Below are 19,920 nucleotides of genomic sequence, written 5' to 3' on the forward strand. Positions count from 1 at the left end.
ACCTCGTTCGCTCAAATTTACTCTAGTTAGAATCTATTTTTGCTTAACAAGCCACAAGAAAATTTTAATCTTAAATGGAATCTTTGCTCTCCAAATAGTATCAAAAGTAACATTTTGGATCCCTCCATGCTCAAGCCAAATATAGAAAGAGTGTACCGTAAATTTGCCATTATTATTCCATCTCGAACTTGAAGTATCAGCCTGATCACTATCCAATTGCACTACACTAAGATGAGAAACTAAACTACACCATTCTTCCCTAAGTGCCCATGTTAGTTGCCTCCTAAAAATCAAGTTAATAGTACCAGAATCTTGAACTAAGGCTACATATTTACCAATGTCAGTTGCTACTGAATACAACTGAGGATATAATTCACTTAAAGGACATTCTCCCATCCACCTATCTATCCAAAACATGACCTCCTTTCCATTGATGTTAGAATTAAAATTTCGATTTCAATTGTAGAAATGTGTAACAATTATTAATTTAGCAATCTTGCTAAAAATGCCACATTAATTACCTTTTACAATTGCTTTAAATGTAATAGAGGAGGGTTGAAATGCCTCTATTTTTGGTGCCTCCATCATGCTTCCATTTTTAAAAACATTAATAACTAAAAATTTTAAACTTAAAAGTCAAAATAAAATCGTTGGATATAATCTACATCATTTTATCTATGCACATGTAAAATATTACGATATTTTAACTTTGTTTTGGTTGTCATCAAGAGATTGTAAAAAAATGTACTAATTATGTGGATAATTTCTAGACGTTGATTTTTCAACTTATTAATTCACATAAAAAACAAAATTGAAATGTGATAATATTTTATGAGCATATAGAGAAAATAATATAGATCACATCTAACGGTTTTATTTTGACATTTATAATTTAAATTTTGAGTTATTTAAGTTTTTAAATTGGAGGCATGATGGAGGCACAAAAAATGGAGGCATTTGAACCCTCCTCATGAAAATATTAGATGTGACATAATAAATTGTAATGATGTAAAAATATATATATTAAAATATTTAATGTCTCACAAATTAAAATTACATTGAAATTGTAGAGATTGAAATGTTTATATAGAAGTGATTGAGAAATAATCGCCAAAGTTGTTGATGTGGCAAAAAAATATTATTTTTTGTAATTGTAAGGATTGATATGCTTTAATAGCATAACAAACATTAAAAAAAGAAAAAGAAAATGCAAGCAGTTCTTCTTGGAACAACACATGCAACGCCAATAATATTGGACAGTTATATTCTTTTCTAATCACTTTGAATGATCAGTAAGCAAAAGTAAGCAAAAGTAAGCATTTTCCTTTTTTTTTTTTTTTTTTTTTTTTTTTTTTTTTTTGATGTACATAAAGATAAGTAGTGCGCACCAACATATTTTTTATATTATATAACGGGTGGCTAATATTTCTGTATATATAGGAAATAGAAAAATTTCCAGAACATCTTTTTAACGAAACAATAAGCCATCTGATCAATAAGGTATGTCAGAATTCGACTTAGTATGACATCAGTGTCATATGACATCAATTCTAAAATTTATTGGATAGACTTCAAACGATGAATTCAAACCGTTCAAATTAATTTACTATATAAGTAATGCGTTGACATACAAAATTTATATCTTTTCGAATTATTTTAGTACCAATTGACTTGTGTGGAGCGCTTCTCTGGGTCCCTCAATTGATGCATTCTTGCTCGGTTTCCCTGTTACATTCGAAGATATTGTAACCATCATGGATTGCTGGATCAGATTTAACTTGTGCACGAATCTTGTTGGAAAACTTCATTATTCATTATCATTGGAATATTCTATATAAAGCAATATATACTTCGGATTTTTTTCCTTAAAGAAACATATTTTAATTAAGATGTCTTTTTCAATCAGGTGCTTCTAATTAGTAGTTTAAATGACATACATCAATGAATAAATTAATCAAACAGGTTCCACAGCAATTGACTGCACAGCTTAACATGTGCGTTTGTGTTAGCAGAACAGATATTGATGAAAGTGAGATAAGAACCACATTTGCAGATAGAACCAATAGAGAACAGGTACAGATGTAGATAGCACTAATTTTTAATTAAAAAAAAAAGATAGCACTAATTTCCTTGATTCCAGAGAAAGTAAGGAACCATGATCAGATTCTGTCACCTGTACACATGTTTCTTTTATTAGCAGATCAAATATTGATGAAAGTGAGATCAGAACCACATTAGACAGAAAGAACAGAGAACAGAGAACAGATACAGATGTAGATATCACTAATTTCCTTGATTCCAGAGAAAGTAAGGAACCATGATCAGATTCTGTCACATGTCTACATGGGTTGTACCTTAGCTCGGTTTTGTTCTTTCGATCTTTTTCTTAATTTGTTTAAGGAGCTTTGTTTCGTGTCAGACTGTGTGATCAGTTTGCTACAAACTAAAACCAATTATATATATAATATTCTAGAGTACGTTACATGACTATATAACAATATGCAATATACCTCATGCATGCTCGACTTCTATTTTCTTTTGCTACAATTAATGCCCCTACGCTCGTAGTATACAACTGTAACGAGTAATTTTTTTTTTTTTTGAAAAGTTGGTAGTAGCTACCAAGGTTCGTGAGGGAGAATCGAATTCTCGACCTTTGGGCATAACAACTCTAGGACATTTTCCTAGCCAATTGTGCTACCTCCCCTTTCTCGTAACGAGTAATTACCTGTAAAGAAATTCGATTTGTTCTGCCGAAATTGCATTATAAAACCACGCCATGAATGAATTAAGTTATGTTCATTATTATTTTTAAATAAAAAACTAAATTATTGTAGCATCAATTTATATGCCTATTGATTAAATCAATGTTAATTACAATAATCTGCAACTATATATAATATTCTAGAGTACGTTGTACATGACTATATAACAATATGCAATATACCTCATGCATGCTCGACTTCTATTTTCTTTTGCTACAATTAATGCCCCTACGGTCGTAGTATACAACTGTAGAAATTCGATTTGTTCTGCGAAAGTGCATTATAAAACCACGCCATGAATGAATTAAGTTCTGTTCATTATTATTTTTAAATAAAAAACGAAATTATTGTAGCATCAATTTATATGCCTATTGATTAAATCAATGTTAATTACAATAATCTGCAACTATATATACGCGAGGGTAAAATATGACTATTGCTGAGTGTAAGCTGACATATATTGTCATTTCCGAGGATATCGCTGTTACCAACAAAAGTATTCACAACAATATGACACCATTAAATAATTTTACTATCACAGATAGCGGCAAACTCTTGTAGCAAGTTAATTTTTAAATGCGTCTGCATATGCGGAAAAGTTCGTTGTGAAAATGTCATGCAGTCGATCTTGTGCGGTTTTCACCATGCAATCTGCATATACAAACACATATTTCAATATGTAGCCACATATTATGTTGATCACAAAGGCACTTAGAGGGGGGATAGGGCATTCTTAAATTTTTATTCTAAGTTAAATTATCTAGCGTGTCTATAAGTTATTCTTGGTGGAAACTCTAATAACTTGAATCTAAACTAATCAATAATAAAATAAAGAATAGAGTTTAAAGACACTTGACACGAGAGTTGTTTACGGAGTTCGGCACTAATGCCTACGTCTTCAGAACCCGCGACCTTCGAGATGGCGTGCCTTTCTTTATCCAATGAGAAAATAGTACAAGGTGGAACCAGCGACCCTTTACAATCTTCTAAAAAATCACACGGTCCTAGCACAAAATGGCTCACGAGCACTAAAGGCTCAAAGACAACAAGGCGAGTAACAAAGTCTCAAAGAGTGAGCAACAAAGGCTCAAGTGAGTAAGTGTAAAGGTTAATTTGGTAGGATCACTCTAAGAGTCGTGTATTGGTTGAATAAGTTTGAGATTAGATATGAATATTGAAGTTTAAGTGCACAAGCAACAATAGTTTTTTCTAGATCTGAAAATTCGTGTTTTGAAGTTAAAGGCGGCTAGAGTAATAATTCAAACCCAGATTTAGCTTATATTTATAGAGACTTGATCAAAATTAAGTAATTTGGTCTTAACCGTTATAACGGTTCTTGGACCCTTATAACGGTTGGTCAACTTACAGTGGGTTTGGCTACAGTTAACCTTAATGGTAGGTTAGCCGCTGTAACGATCACATAACGGTCGGCCTCTGGAAATTCTGGGGTACCAACCGTTTCAGACCGTTGCCCCTGATTTAATCCGTCATACAACGGGTAAATGATTTATTTTATCTGTTGTAACAGTCACTGGACCGTTACAACGGTAGGCCTTACTTAGTTCAATCTCAAAATTATTTTACTAATTTTACAGATTATTAATCATAAACTTGAGATGATGCTTCTGCTGTTCAGTGCCCAGTGCTTCATGACTGCATCCTTGATAAGTATTGTAATTGTTCATTCATCCTTGATGTGTGTATTGTATTCTCTATAGTCATGAACCTACACAACATCTCAAGATAAGAACACTGTAAAATTTAATTAATATATGTTTTGCAAATTTAGTCAAACAGACAAGTAGATTATGGCACAATCCAACATATTACCCATATATGCATTGCTACGTAGTTGCAAAGAATCCACAAACATATATTTTGTAGGAAAAGCTCCAAAAAATTACTTGCGCTTGGAGAGAATCAAACTTCCAACCTATAGGACAGTGTCCAATAACACAACCACTAGGTTACAATGCAATTATAATACTAATTGACTTTACTAATATATATTTCTTTTACATAATCACAATATAGAACTACAATTTATTTAAATTGAACCGCATATATGCTTCCACATATAAATTAGTATATGCGGATGCATACTATATATGCGATATGAAATGACTTTTCACATGTATGAACAAAACCACATTTAAAACATTGATTTAAACCGCCATTAATGGACCAATTTTTTTTCTTTCTACCAATAATAATTGATGCCTTAAGTAAAATAGTTAGCTAGAAATGCAATCTACTAGTCACTACACCAAATAATTTGTTGTATATATATGTCTCTCATCTTATCGTATATTTTCATTAAGATTGACTTAGTAGGATGTCAGAAATAATATGCTATATATGTTTCGCAGGCTATATTAAGGAGGAAGAATCTAGTATTTTAGTATATGGTATTTTAGGACATGCCATTTATAAGGGGTTTTTTTTTTAGATTTATGTTGCTGTAAATTATGTCATTTGTACTCTATATAATAGTGAAGTTCAAAGAATACAATTAAGCTTCCTCATAATATTGTTTATCTTTTATTTCTCACATATCCTTTAGGAAACCCTAACAAATTAATATCAGAGCTCGGTGAGATAAAAAAGGGTTCAATCATGGTGAGGAGGAGGAGGAGGAGGAGGAGGAGGAGGAGGAGGAGGAGAAGAAGAAGAAGAGGAAGTTCAATATTTGTTTTTGTTGTTAAGATCTGTCAATCCAGATCCCTCTCCTCTTCCGCTTCTAAGTTCATGGATATACTAACACCGATTGTTAATTGTAAATTCCTCTTGTTGAACTGTTTAGTCAGAGCATACACCAAGTCACGTGAGTTGATTCTTTTGGACCACGTCATGACCATTTTCGAATTCAGTTTGTGAAGTTATATACCAAGTCAATTCAGACCGAAGATCAGACATATGCACATTTTGGCCAGGATTTTCGGGTAATTCCAATTTTTAATAATTTGGTTAATTGGAATTTTGGTGATTTGGTGGTTAGTTATTTGGGTGATTTAGTGTGTTTTGGTTATTGGAGGATTTTCAGAATCGGGCAATTTTGGTGAAATGGTGTTTAATTTGGTTGGTAATGGTTATGTTATCATGGATTTAAATCTTAATTAATAACACAATGAATTCCGATTTGTACAACTACATCAGGTTTGTCTCGCACCGATATACAGAGTGTACTTATGGCGAGTGTTTTTCAGATTTTTGATGATTTTCTGGTAGTTTTTGTGATGGTAGTTGTGTTATGGTAATTCCAATTTTGGTGCTTTTGGGGATCAAATATTTTGGTATTTTGGTGTTTTGGATGTTTAAGGATTTTTGATTTAGATGATATAGTTCGACCATATTTGACATCATGAGTTTTGTGCTTTGGCATGTACGGAAGATAATTGCTATTATTGTCGGATATTTGATGACTCTAATGAGTACTACTAACTTGTAGTATATATAAATATATACTTAGTTACCCTAATTCTATTCTGTCGGATTACAAACACATAATCCTACCATGTAGTAGTGTCGGGTGTCGATCCAGAGGGATAGATCTTAAGTATTTAACAACTTTAACACTAGTCTAGGTTCTTTGGGTTTGTTTGGGTAGCGTGTATACTTAATAAATAATTAATAATAATAATAGTAAAGGGTGATTTTACAGTTTACTCTGGCAAGGATATAGGTGGAGATGCTAATTGCTGTAAGCCAAGAATAGAGAGCCTCTAGGGTTTTAGATGAAATCCTTCCAATTATCTCAATACATATTTATGACACTCATGTCTACTCATTTACGGCCTTCTGTCACTACCGTATGCGGTATAGACCACCCCACAGACAGAGCCGTATACTGGTACTATTATTCCTTACAGATGCTAAGGTTCAATTCTATGTGTATTTGAAAGGTTCTCCAACTCTAAGGTCGGCTTGTGGGGGACAATTTAGATTATCACAGGATGTAATATAATTGAACCACTCATACTAATCTAATTAATCACATTCCCCTATTACTCACTAAGTAATAACCCTAAACCCTACTTATTACAAGTAATAAGTAAATTCCTAATTATAATTCGAGATGATATCTAATCTATTTCCTGCCAAGGGAGCCCACTGGGTTCTAACCCTAGTCTTTGAACCGCTGCCAAGCCTCGTTAGCTAAAGTGTTTATAGTACTTACTTGTATCCCTTCTCACACCGAGGTATAATTACTTAACACTGATGACCATGAAATATGTATACTTTTGCCTAGGGTTTCATATCAATAACTTGACCAATTTCCATGCATTTAGGTTAATTTAGTTTAATTAAGTTACTGCCGAAGTCTATTTAAATTACAGGAAATGGAGCAAATTATAGATCTTCTCGTAAGCTTTCCGAAAAGTGGTAGAACACTGAAAACAGAGTTACGGATAATGAGTTATGCCTATTTGAAGTTTGGCTCATAGCATAAACAGAGGCAGGACGCGGGCCGCGCAGACTCCAAGCGGGTCGCGTTAGTTGTGATGCGGGTCGCGCAGAAAGCCGACAGGGCAAATATGGAAATTCCAACATTCGACATCTTTTCGTATTTTGGCCATATCTTGGTCATACGAACTCCGTTTTAGGCAAATAAAAGCTTGCTGGAAAGAGGACAATGAGATCTACAATTCTAGGAAGGTTATAAATCAGAATTTGTAATGTTCAAATCACAGAAATCATTTTAGAAAGGCATCAGCTGAATTTATTGTCATATCTCATGAGATCTCGATTGATTCACTTTCTATCCTTGGTTGCTTGCTCCCCAAGTCACAAAATAGCTATAAATAAGGGGAAGATAGCAGGAAGAAGGAGATATCTCTCATTTTTGGAAGCAATCTTTGGAGAGGAGGCTCGGCTTGGAACTTGTCTTCTTCGGGTTTTATCATGATTTCTTATTCTCTCACTTGTTTTATTTGCTTTTTGATCATGTCTGAGTAGTTTATTTAGTTTCTAGGGTTATGATGTAGTCTGAAACTCTGTTTTAATATGCATGTTATTTGGATCTGAGTTGATATTTGTGTTTATTTGTTTGAGTATTATTTCTATTGCTTGGTTGAAATTGATTGAATGATTATTGATTGTCTACTGTTAGATGTCTATAGCATCTCTTCTAGTAATTTGGCCTTGATGTTTCTTTCAACCAGACCAAGTATTTGAGGTAGGTTTTCAAAAGCCAAATAGTAACTTTGAGGTGAACCTTTCCATTTATCGTGAGATAATGGGTGCCTTTAGTAAACCTGACAAATAACTTAGGTTGAATACTAATAAACGAAAGTTTAGGGTTGGAAACCTAAGAAGGTGAAATTGCATTTCCATTACCAAGTTTATTAAGCCAACATACGAGAGTTGAGGTTTAGGAACATTAGGTACGGTCAGTAGATCCTTACACAAAGAAACAACGCAGAAATAGATGTATGCTGTATTAACTCGAGGCCCATACGCCCCGTGTCTGGTGCTGAGAGGTAGAGTTGAAGATGAAATCGAAACGCCTTTCTTTTAATTGATAAAACCAAATTTTACTTTCTGTCATTTAATTCTTAAAATTGAATTTAGGAACTTAAACAAATCAAACCAATATTTTCTCACTTCTAGTACCTAACTAATTTAAGTAGAGTCCAGTTTAAATTTGAACCGTCCTGTGGATCGATACCTGACGATATACTACTCGATAGGATTGTACACTTGCAATCTAAACCGAAGAGCGTATTTAAGGTTAAAAGGTACAACTTGCTATACTGAAACTTTGTGATACACTTCTATGCGAACAAACACCTATAGGTATGTGGAGGACATTGGCATATAGTAGACATAACTATGTATGCAATGACATATTTCAATAACATTAAAAGAATAACAAAATCTCAAATATACATAAAAGAAAAATAAATATAATAAAGAGATAATATAGAATTCATTACATCCAAACCATAGAGAGGAGAAGCTTAGCTACTCAAAGCCATGACAAAATAAAAGAAGAAATAAAATAAGAAAGACACAACCTAAAATCTAGAGAAACATCTTCCTTAGATGACGCCTTCTTCTTCCGCCTTGGACTCCGAGAGCTTTCCCTTCTCCAACTCTAGCTCTAATCTATGAAATTACACAACTAAAACATGTACACTAAATCCTATTACATGAGGGGTTTATATAGTAATCCTAAGCGTGTAGTTTTGGAGAGAATGAAGGCCAATTTTAGCCTCTCATGCCATATTTGGAGGCTCTAAACATAGATTCTCTCCTAAAATGAAGCGCTAAAAGTAGACTTCTAATCATAGCAAGGCCTGCCACATCTGTAGATTCATCATTCTAGAAAGTTGCTGCTCAACGGCCGAGATTTCATCCAAACTAGACAGTCCATAGATTGGATCTGTGTACCTGTGCGGTATTGATTTTTACCCGCATACGGTATAGGTTATACCGCAAGGCACTGCACTTAGCCGAATTTCAGTGAATTTCACCATGTTGGATGTTGTACACTTCGTGTGAGGTGTTTGCATACTCAATATGATGCCCTACTGTGACGCTTTTTTCAGAATTGACCTAAATATGACATTTTTGTTTTGTTTTCAGCCTAAATTCGCAACTTTATCTAAAACCTGCTAAAATAGCCTAAAACCATGTTTGTGGTGAATAATTTGGGAAAATGGGCACTTTGCATACACTTTTCTACAATTTTTCGTACTAAAAAAGTAATGATTTTTACTATATAAATTGGCGTGATCAATATTGGAGGGATTAGATGATAGAGAACTTTTATTTCATGATGAGATTTCAAGTCAAGAGTAGGATTGTTGTGTATGCCTCTCATCTCATCATATATTTTCACTAGACTTGATGTAGCAGGATGTCAGGAATAATAGGCTATGCTTGGCAGACTATATTAAGGAGGAAGAATTTAGTATTTTAGTATATATTATTTTAGAACGTGCCATTTATAGGGTTCTCTTTTTAAAAATTTATTTTGCTATAAATTATGTAATTTGTACTCTATGTAATAGTAAAGTTCAAATAATACAATTAAGCTTTCTCATAATATTCTCTCTTTTATTCTTAGGAAACCTAACATAATCCCATTGCAGGGAATTTATTACAACGTATATATATAAGTTGCAATATTAATTATAATATGTTTCAATAACCTAGCTAGATATATACATTTTGATGCAATAAACACATTTCATGCAATGAAGTATTTTTAAGCTAAAGCTGAGCCAACATGTTTAAAGGATGTTAATCACACTTTAGAATAATTCTGATATATATAATATACATTCATATATACGATCCTTTGATTCGCATTATGAGCTAGCTAGCTAAAATTAACGACATTAAATATTCTATTTTTTTTTTTGGGTTTCAGTTGATAAGATCATGCCAATTCAAACCTAACTTCATTCCATAAGATCTCTTCTACTGTTATATAGACAGTCAACACTTACACTAACTAAAAACTAACCTATAAATTAATATGAATTCCAAGAAATGATCTTAAGTCATCATAAATTGATAATACACGTCTGTTTAATTATATTTTTGCACAAGGCAAACAAGAAAATGGAGGTCTAAATTCAATTGAAAGAAAAAAAGAAAGAGCATATATAAAATCAAATTATATTGATACTCTTTCAATGATCATATTATTATATGATCGTGCTCTGTATATCTCTCTAATGACAATCCGCAAACTATACGTACGTAGATACTTCATACTGCTTATACCACTCCATGCATGTATACAAGTAAACTCGTATATCACTAAAGCTATAGAACCCTAACCATGCATTTGCATGTCAATCAGATAACTAGAATGATAATATCACACATTAGCACTCCAATGCTTCTAAATATCAACACTGATTTCATAAAATACACACTTTCATAAATACTTGCGTCTATAACTGGCTATTGGCATGATTCCTTCTTCTCCGAGCAGTTGAAAAAGAATAAGCAGAATACTAGGGAAAAATATTTTCATGAGAAAAATAGTTAATACTGGGGAGACCTGATTGGAATCCACCGTTATTGTTACTTCCAGCACTGGTACCAACACCACCTGTAGCGCCATTACTGCCGCATAGAAGCTCGTCATATCTTATATTAAGGCCCAAGTGGTTACTTGCTCCTAGTTGAGTTGGAAGTGCAGTTTCCAAAGCCCCAATGAAAGGAAACTGAGGCAGCTTCAACTGCATCGGTGTTTCGGGAGCTCCTAGCCTTGCACTACTTGTTGCTCCAAGATCTGAGCCCGGAGATGATATGCTGATCTGACGAATACTGGGAAAGTTTTTTCTCCCAGTTGCACGTGTAGATTTGGAATTGGAAGATGTCACTTTACTGCGTTTGCAGTTGCGGCGTGAACCACCACCTACCGGTACATTCCGCAACGTGCCACCACGAGTCCAGTATCGGCGACAGGCACGACAGAAGTGGCGTGGTTGGGTAAGAGAATAGTTGTTGAAATAGCAGAACTTGGTGTTGGTTGAGTCGCACCTGGGACACTTCAGACCGGGTTCAGTTATTGGAGCCTTATTTAGACCGACCGGATTTGCGGTGTGAGAAGATGGGTCTGTTGCAATTGGGTTTAATCCTGTGTTGGATGCAAGTGTAAAGTCAGGTGGGAGTTGAAGTGCATAATTATGTGACCCAGTTGCACCACCGAAATCATTGCGTGCTTGATCTTGAGCACGAGGCGGTTGCTGAAGTTTATTAGAATAACATGTATGAAAGCATTAGATATATCTAATGTATAGATCAGATTGAAAGGAGAGAGAAAATTTGGCTAGGTTGTACTATTATATTCAAAACATAGAGAGAGATCCTTATTTTGAATTATGCTTGGCATGTTTAATTGAATGTCACATGCAGTTCTCTCCTGCATTTCTTTAGGCATATAATCTCAATCTTTTTATAAAGATGCAAGTGAAAGAAAGAAAGAAATAAAGACGAAAAAGATTGTGTAAAAAGAGAAGAAAAGGGAGAAAATCGATATATTCTCCTTATAAATGTATACCTGGTTCCAATTGGAAGGATCTGAATATAGGGGAGCTGAGGTGAAAACCATGGAGTCTTCTTTTCCTTTGCTTCCTTTTTCTTTTTCTTTTTTGGTTTGCTTGTATTCTTTTGGGAAAGGTTGATTGCTGCTTAGAGATGGTGGAGAATCATATCTCTAATGAGAACAAATCAGGGTCGTCTTCTTTTGGTCTTTAATTTCCATTCGCCTTTATATTGTAATTAATATTCCATCTCTATCAGTGTCCAGAGAGAGAGAGAGAGAGAGAGAGAGAGAGAGAGAGAGACTTCAGATTGAAGAATTAAATAGGGTTATATGAATAATTATTGTATAGAGGATTGGTGAATGCTCCTTTTTAGAGAGGGGAAGGTGAATAAAGAAACAAAATACATGACTTCCAATTCAACTTTACCTTTTTCTTTTTGTTCTTTTATTAATTAACCTAAGAGTAGTGTTTAACTGTGGTAACTTGGGCTCGCTTTAACTTTCCTTGTGTTTTGTTATTTTATTAGACTACCTTTCTTTCTTTCTTCCTTTTAATTTTCTTTGAACTGGACCGGCACGATGAAAACTTTTAAGTTGTTATAACAAGACCAGCACCATAACTACAACAACTTTGTAGAATTGAAATTATTTTATATTTTTAATTTTTTTTTCTTCATTTACCCCGGGTGTATATACAGGGGCGGAGCTAGACCTTTGTACTATGAAGATCAAACATGAATGGGGGTCAATATATAAAAAATTATACTGCAAATGAAGGTCAATTTTACAGTATTGGTAACATTTTGACCTAATTAACTATACATAAAATCACATATACATACATAAATTTTGAAAATAAATGAGGGTCAATTGACCATTTGATGTTACTGCCTCCGCCTCTGTGTATATATAGCTCATGTTTTAGCGTCCGGATCTGCTGAAATTCCAAATAGGATTTCAGGACCCTGCAATCTCATGCTCTGTCTATCTCTCTCCTCCCTCTTCTTTCTCGCTCATCAAAGAAAAAAGAGAGAGGAGAGAGATAGACAGAGGATGGGATTGCAGGTCTCTGAAATTATGTTTAGAATTTCAACGGATGTGAATTCCATGTTTTATCCAGTTTACTGTAATATTTTTGTAATATGAGATGAGAATTGAGAATTTAATTTTTAAGTTATCTTTATAATATGGAAACTGAATGTATTTTTTATAATAATTTCGTTTTCTGGACAAATTTTATAGATCTAATATTGACTAATCATCATATGTTTTGAACAACTAATGAAACATCAAGCAGATTTTTATTATTTGGCAGTGAAAATGCTAATTAATTAAATAGATCTTTGAACCTCGATCTATTCCATTATTCATTTCTCGATTTAATCTTATAATTATTATTTAGGCAACTAAGTTCTGTTATGATCAATGACCACTGACTTTGTTGAGTTTAATTAATACATCATATTATATATATATATATATATAGGATTTGGCTAATATGCTATGGGTAGCTAAGAGGCCTCCCGTGCTACGGTTCAATGTTCGACTTTTCAAAATTCTAACGGTCGATCCGAACCGTTCATCTTATTCTCCATATTAATATGTGTTTGGAGACCAAATTTTACATTTTTTTAAAATTTTTTACTATTTTTTTAGATTTATTGAATATCGCTGTTTTTTATGGTCCAGATTTGTCTGAAAAACAGTGATTTTCAATAAATCTAAAAAAATAGTAAAAAATTTTCAAAAAAATGTAAAATTTGGTCTCCAAGCACATATTAATATGGAGAACAAGATGAACGGTTCGGATTGACCGTTAGAATTTTGAAAAGTCGAATATTGAGCCGTAGCACGGGAGGCCTCTTAGCTACCCATAGCACCGTAGCCAAGTCCTATATATATATATATATATATATATAGGATATAGTATGTATTTCTATATAGAGTTTTGTTTCTATTAATTATGAAATATTATATATACTTTTCCTCCAAATCCGTACTCCTAAATATTTCCCCAGCTCTTTTGTCTAACATTTCAAGAAAATTGAATTGACAGATGTGAAATTTATTGGTAGGTTAAATTATAGTGTAAAAGTTCAAACAATAAATATATATTATGCAATTGTCAAATATACATTTTAAAATAGCTAAATGTGCATTTCACAATATTTGAAGTAAACATTTCACAATCAAAATATCATAATTTGTAAACCAAACCGAACTAAATAAACTGTTTTATTGGAAATAATTTAGTTTGATTATATCTACAAAAACCTAATTATTGAACCCTAGATATGATACCGTTTTCTTTTGGCCCCTGGATAGCTAACTTATTTTTCCCTGCAAAACAATCCCGTAAAATATATTCAGACATCCACATCAAAACTACTTGCTCTTGAAAACGGATTCTCTACATGTAAATAACTTTTTTAATCAATATATCCATTAGCGGCAGGCAATTGCCGCCAATCTTAAAGAAAAAAAAAGAAGAGATGCGGATCCTCGGCAATTTTACCGGTACTAAGATTTCGTACAGCCTAAAGGAGAGGTAGCACAATTGGCTAGAAAAATGTCTTAGAGTTGTTATACCCAAAGGTCGAGAGTTTGATTCCCCCTCACGAATCTTGGTAGCTACTACCAAGTTTTCAAAAAAAAATTCCGTACAGCCTATTTCACTAAAATTATTCACTGTGCAATTTATACCGGATCTTATGCGAATATATTGGATTCATGTCTATCTTAAAACAAATACAAATGTGTGGTACGTGTGCCTCAGCTCTACTATATATATATATATACACACACACACACAATATTTTATGTTCTTTTGCTAATAAATTTTTATGTTAAAATATACTTTTCATGTTGTCTTTCGGCAAAAATTCCAGTAGTAAATTTTGGTTGGTGGGTTGTTGGTACAATAAATGAAGAGGCGGCCGTCATGGTCAAGTGAAGAACTAGCAATTCAGAAACTTTGATCCTATTTATTTTATTTAAACAGAAATGAGAAATATGAAAATTATTGGATATGGATTCCTCCCACTTCTAATTTTCTTCTCCGGCATATTGATATCCTTCCCTCTCTCTCGTCTCTATCTCCTCAAATAGAGAAGAGAATGAGAGAGAGGGGAGGGAGCCGAGCTGATGGGAGTCAAAAGTCCGGTATCGTCGGAGCTTGAAGTGTAAAGTATTTATTCCCATCTTGATCGGAGCGTGAGCAATCCGGCCGTCTGAGTGCGACGGTTATCGGACGAAAGTGGATCCGATCGTAGATAGAGATGGAGAAAGAAGTAATAGGGTGTTTTTTAGAGTAGATAAGTGTGATTAGTTGATTAGAGTGATTTCATGAGAATAAATGAGTTTAATTAGATCTAGGAAGGAGGGTCATTTGATCTGTTATAAGTCCGTTTTTTATCAATTAAATTGTTAGTGTGCATTTAAAAGCACTAACCTTAAAAAAAAAAAAAGTTATTGGATATTATTAGTTATTGGAGAAAATTGTTAGTGTGCATTTAAAACCACTAACAACAACGTGTGTGTGTATATAGAGGGAGAATTATTGGAGAAAATGATTAAAATAGTAATTATAATTAAGTATCAATGTTGAAAAAGAGAACCTATTTCAGAGAATATATAGTTGGCAATATGTATATATTACGGTGTCATGATATATATATATATTGTTGAAATTTTTTTTCTAGTTTCTTTTTCAATGACAATTTCAATTCTATTTGAGCCCAAATACAACTATATTAATTTGTTCGGTTCAATTAAGTAATCAAACAGGCCCAGTCATATGTACAATTATTCGCAAAAATCATTGCCACATACTTTCAATTTTATGAAATTCGTACAATTAATTAATTATTCCCAAATCTAATTAACGTTTAATATAACATATCGGCGACTTTAATCTTCAGATTGTTTTAATTTAGTAAAAAACTATCATAGAAAGGTTGTATGAATCCACATTTTTTTTTTATTATACTAGCTCGAAGGTTTAAATATAATTAGCATATAACAAATTCATAACGGTAAGCATGCATACAAGAATGGGAGAGTATCCGTGAGGGATACTGCCGGTATACCTTCGCAGATGCTACCGTTGTTAATTGAAAAAAAAATACTTTTATGTTGGTATACCCTCGCGGATAGTCACATTTTACCCTCACAGATACTCTACCTTGCATAGCATTTAGCTATATATGGATTCATAATTGAAATAATATATTTTCGACTTTATTGTTAGATTTGTAGGCAGTGAAATACAATATAAAAGATCTCAAAATATATATGAACTTATGAAGTCATATTGCAATATCAAGTAAAATATTTTTACATTAAAATAAAAAATTATAAGTAAATTGGGATTGTCTAATATTAATTACGTCAAATTAAGTATCACATTACATAAAAACTAACTAAAATAATAAAAATATAATTATTTCAATCATTCATAGTTTAAACATAGTCCTTGTCACAATAAAAACACTTTATTAAAAACAAAATAGGGCTTATATACCAATAAAAATTAAAAAACACTTTATTTTTAGAAAATTCTGCTAATTAAAAACCTGCTAATTAAATACCCGCTATTTGTTCGTTATTTATGTTAAATACTAGCTATTTTTTCCGTTATGATCTAAAGATGCTGCTAACAATAAAAGTATATATAAAACATTAAATTATATGCAATATAAGTTAATTACCAGTATAGCTTCTATCCCCACTAAAACGTCGCTAAACGGGTTCTATGACTGCTAATTAAATAACTTATTATATTACATGTCGATCATCCGATAGCTAATTGAATTAATTACTGAATGCCTTGCGTCTAATTAATTACTTAGCATAAAACATCTAATATAGTCGCAGCAGTTCAAAACTAATATCTACATTGTATACTAGAGCTAATCGACCTAGTTACAATTGCTTAACCTGTCCTAGAACTCTTATATAAAGCAGCGCTGATCACAACCCATCCTGCTTAATTTTTCTATGTATATTTAAAAGTGGATCTAACATATATGTATACATCCGGAAATTTGTAACTCACTATTATTTCACTAAGCCGAAATTGTCTTCCTGCTTGGATTGTGTGTGTACTGAACCTCTCTTTTAAAAGTGTACTGGTGGCTTCATACAGCTAGCTCTTGTCATCTTTGAGATAATTAAAAAATATATATGAAGCAACACAACTAAATACATCACAATCTCATGCAATAGCATTATATTACTTGGAGACTTTTGATAGAAAATGTGATAATTTTGTTTTCATGCACTTGGTGAAAAAATAAGGAGTTATATATTAGAACTAATATAATATATTTAAACATAAGGAGTTTTCATCTTGTGGCAGATGCAGGATGATGGCAAAAGTTTGTATTAAAGCTAAACGAGTGTGGATGCAGAAGTTGAATAGCAGAAAAAGGTAACCCTAATTAAGCTTCTTGCAACTACAATTATTCTATATGGATATTCAAAAGGAAAAGGAGAGATACACTGGCATCCTTGATCACAGAGAAAGCAAGAGAACTAAAAAGAGTATACAAGATTCCCTCACACATGCATTTTGCTACTTGTACTGCTGGTGGGGATATTAAGCTTTTTGATAAAAAGAAATATGGATACATGTCCGTTTACTGGCAGCCTGTATCTTGTCAATTGCAAAATAAAAAGGATGTACCAAATTGCCGAGTTAACACACTGAATTGCTGAGTTAACAGAAAATTTGGAATAAGCATACAACAAAACATAGGCAGAATTGATCTTGAGTACTCCTGTATTAATATATGAAGATTGATCTTTGAAGTGAACTTCATTAAATGTCTCAAATTACAATAAAAATACATGTATTTAAGCAGAGCTCATGCATTTTGAACTAATAAGTTTCTTTAGTAGTTAAAATAATTGTTGGTGAATTTATTGGATTAAAATATGGCGTACATGAGTCTCCAATAATTAATACAATGGGATATATATGACATCAATTATGAGTTAACATGGAAATTTTTTCACATTTTCTATCATAATTAAGTTCCCTCTATTTTCACCATAACAAATGCTTTACCTTAGCTCAGCATTGCATTGTATATGTTTATCCTTGAGGGCAGATCCCAAATACTCCATTTATCGCAAATCGATCATAAAATTTGTAAGATATTCTAATGTACATCTAACTTTTACAGTACATCCAACTCTTATGATACATATGTTTCAAAATAATACTCAAATTAAAATTTTAAAATTGCAGATGTTATCATTAATTATTTAGAAAGGACTTGTGTCAAATTTGAATACATTACATAACACTCGAAGAATGCAAATTTTATATAACACTAATAAAAATGCATATTAAAGAGTACCAAAAACCTATAGATATGTATATATAAATTACAAGTACAAATTTATAATTGCACACAACACTCGAAGAATGGATGTGATCAATCTTGTAAAAACACTAGCACAATGAAAAAAGAACTATTAATTTCACCACAATTAAATTCTAACCTTAGATTTGAGGTCATCAATCATTTGCTCGCTTAAGATTCAATCTCTCTCATTCAACAATACATGGAACACTAATGTTTCATATCCTTCTAAAATAATTACCATGTTTACTTCTGATGTTTGACTAGAGCAATAAAACAAATTAAGGCGTACATAGCTGTTGGACACAATACAAATAAAACTTGAAAGAAGGTTATGATACATGCTAGTATTATGTATGCATTAATTCATGCAGCTCCAGCTTAGTTCCTTATTTCATGAAGCACTTGTTAGAATTAATTGAACAAAGAATACGATTGGATTGCATTTCCACAAGCTGAGGAATTGAAACTTGGAAGAGATGCTTGTGATCCACGTCCGTTACTTGCCATGCCGGTCCCATTGGTATTGGTATAAAAACCTAGAAGCCCTTCATTTTTTGAACTAAGACCCAGGTAGCTACCTGCACCCAATTGAATAGGAAGTACATCTGTAGTTTGAAATGCTCCAGTGAATGGAATCTGCTGGAATTGCATCTGCATTCCGGAAAGTTCGAGCCCTACATTTGATTCTCCAAGATTCGTGTTCAAGCTGGATGAAATGCCAACGTGATGGATATTACCATTAAAGTGTATCTGCTTCCCAGCACGTGCTGATGTGGCACTGGATGAGGTTGTTTTTTGGCGTTTATTGTTACGGCGTGACCCACCACCTACGGGTACATTGCGTAAGGTGCCACCACGTGTCCAGTAACGGCGACAGGTGCGGCAGAAGTGCCGTGGCTGGGAAACGGAGTTGTTGTTGAAGTAACAAAATTTGGTGTTTGTTGAATCGCATCGGGGGCACTTCAGACCAGATTCTGGGTGTGGCAACCGAGGTAGATGAATCTGGTCTGTGGTAAGAGAAGTCGGTTCTGGTGCGAACAACTTGGGTACCGGGTTGTGTGTTAGTGCAATTGGTGGAAGCTGAATTTCATTGTAATCTGATCTTGCAGAGTTGCTTCTGTACATGCCAGGTGCATGAGGTTGTTGCTGCTGTTGTTAATCAGAAGTGTTAGACAGATTAAGAGATTTCTCTTCTTGTACACCTATAGATGGAATTCTATATATAGGTAGAGCTATGTTTCATCAGAAAAGGGGAGATGCAATTTATTGATCAATTGCTTTATTAGATGTTTCAAACATACTAATACTTTGTGATATTTTTCTGAGAAAATAAAAAGTTAAAGATCAGAAACTCTTAACCATGTTATAAGCTACAAACCTAAAGATGGCCATTGCAAAGAACATAGAAAATTCTCTTTTTGTGAATTGTTCTCTTTAGGTTTGTAATCTCCTTTATATTTTGTAAAGATGACAGGAGAAAGAATTGAAATAAAGTAAATAAAAGGTGACGCAAAAAGGAAACAAAAAATAGGAGGAAATTTGTATATTCTCCTAGATATGCATACCTGGTTCCAATTTGAAGGATCTAAATGGATAGGAATTGAGGAGAAAGCCATGGAGGCTTTCTTTGTTTTTCTTTCTTTCACTTCTTTTGTCTCCTTTTTTCTTCTTTTGAGAAAGGTTGATTGCTGCTTAGAGATGGTGGAGAATAATATGTAAAGATAGAAGAAAAATATTAGGAGCTTTATCTTTATTAAGTTGCCTTTATAAT

The 19,920-nt window shown here is 33.1% G+C and overlaps 2 protein-coding genes across 2 annotated transcripts; both read right to left on the bottom strand.

Annotated features, from left to right (window-relative positions):
• Window positions 1-10,604: 10,604 nt before the first annotated feature.
• Window positions 10,605-11,949, bottom strand: LOC144573581 (dof zinc finger protein DOF3.6-like). The gene is made up of 2 exons (XM_078323362.1): window positions 11,791-11,949; window positions 10,605-11,476 (listed from the first exon to the last, which is right to left on the bottom strand). Exons 1-2 carry the CDS (start codon window positions 11,839-11,841, stop codon window positions 10,739-10,741), a joined length of 789 nt encoding a protein of 262 aa, XP_078179488.1. The 5' UTR covers window positions 11,842-11,949; the 3' UTR covers window positions 10,605-10,738.
• A 6,342-nt stretch (window positions 11,950-18,291) lies between these two features.
• LOC144573544 (uncharacterized) lies at window positions 18,292-19,920 on the bottom strand. The gene is made up of 2 exons (XM_078323329.1): window positions 19,715-19,920; window positions 18,292-19,298 (listed from the first exon to the last, which is right to left on the bottom strand). Exons 1-2 carry the CDS (start codon window positions 19,763-19,765, stop codon window positions 18,561-18,563), a joined length of 789 nt encoding a protein of 262 aa, XP_078179455.1. The 5' UTR covers window positions 19,766-19,920; the 3' UTR covers window positions 18,292-18,560.

The sequence above is a fragment of the Carex rostrata genome, chromosome 21 (genome assembly GCF_964058835.1).
Source record: "Carex rostrata chromosome 21, lpCarRost1.2, whole genome shotgun sequence".
Taxonomy (NCBI): Eukaryota; Viridiplantae; Streptophyta; class Magnoliopsida; order Poales; family Cyperaceae; genus Carex; species Carex rostrata.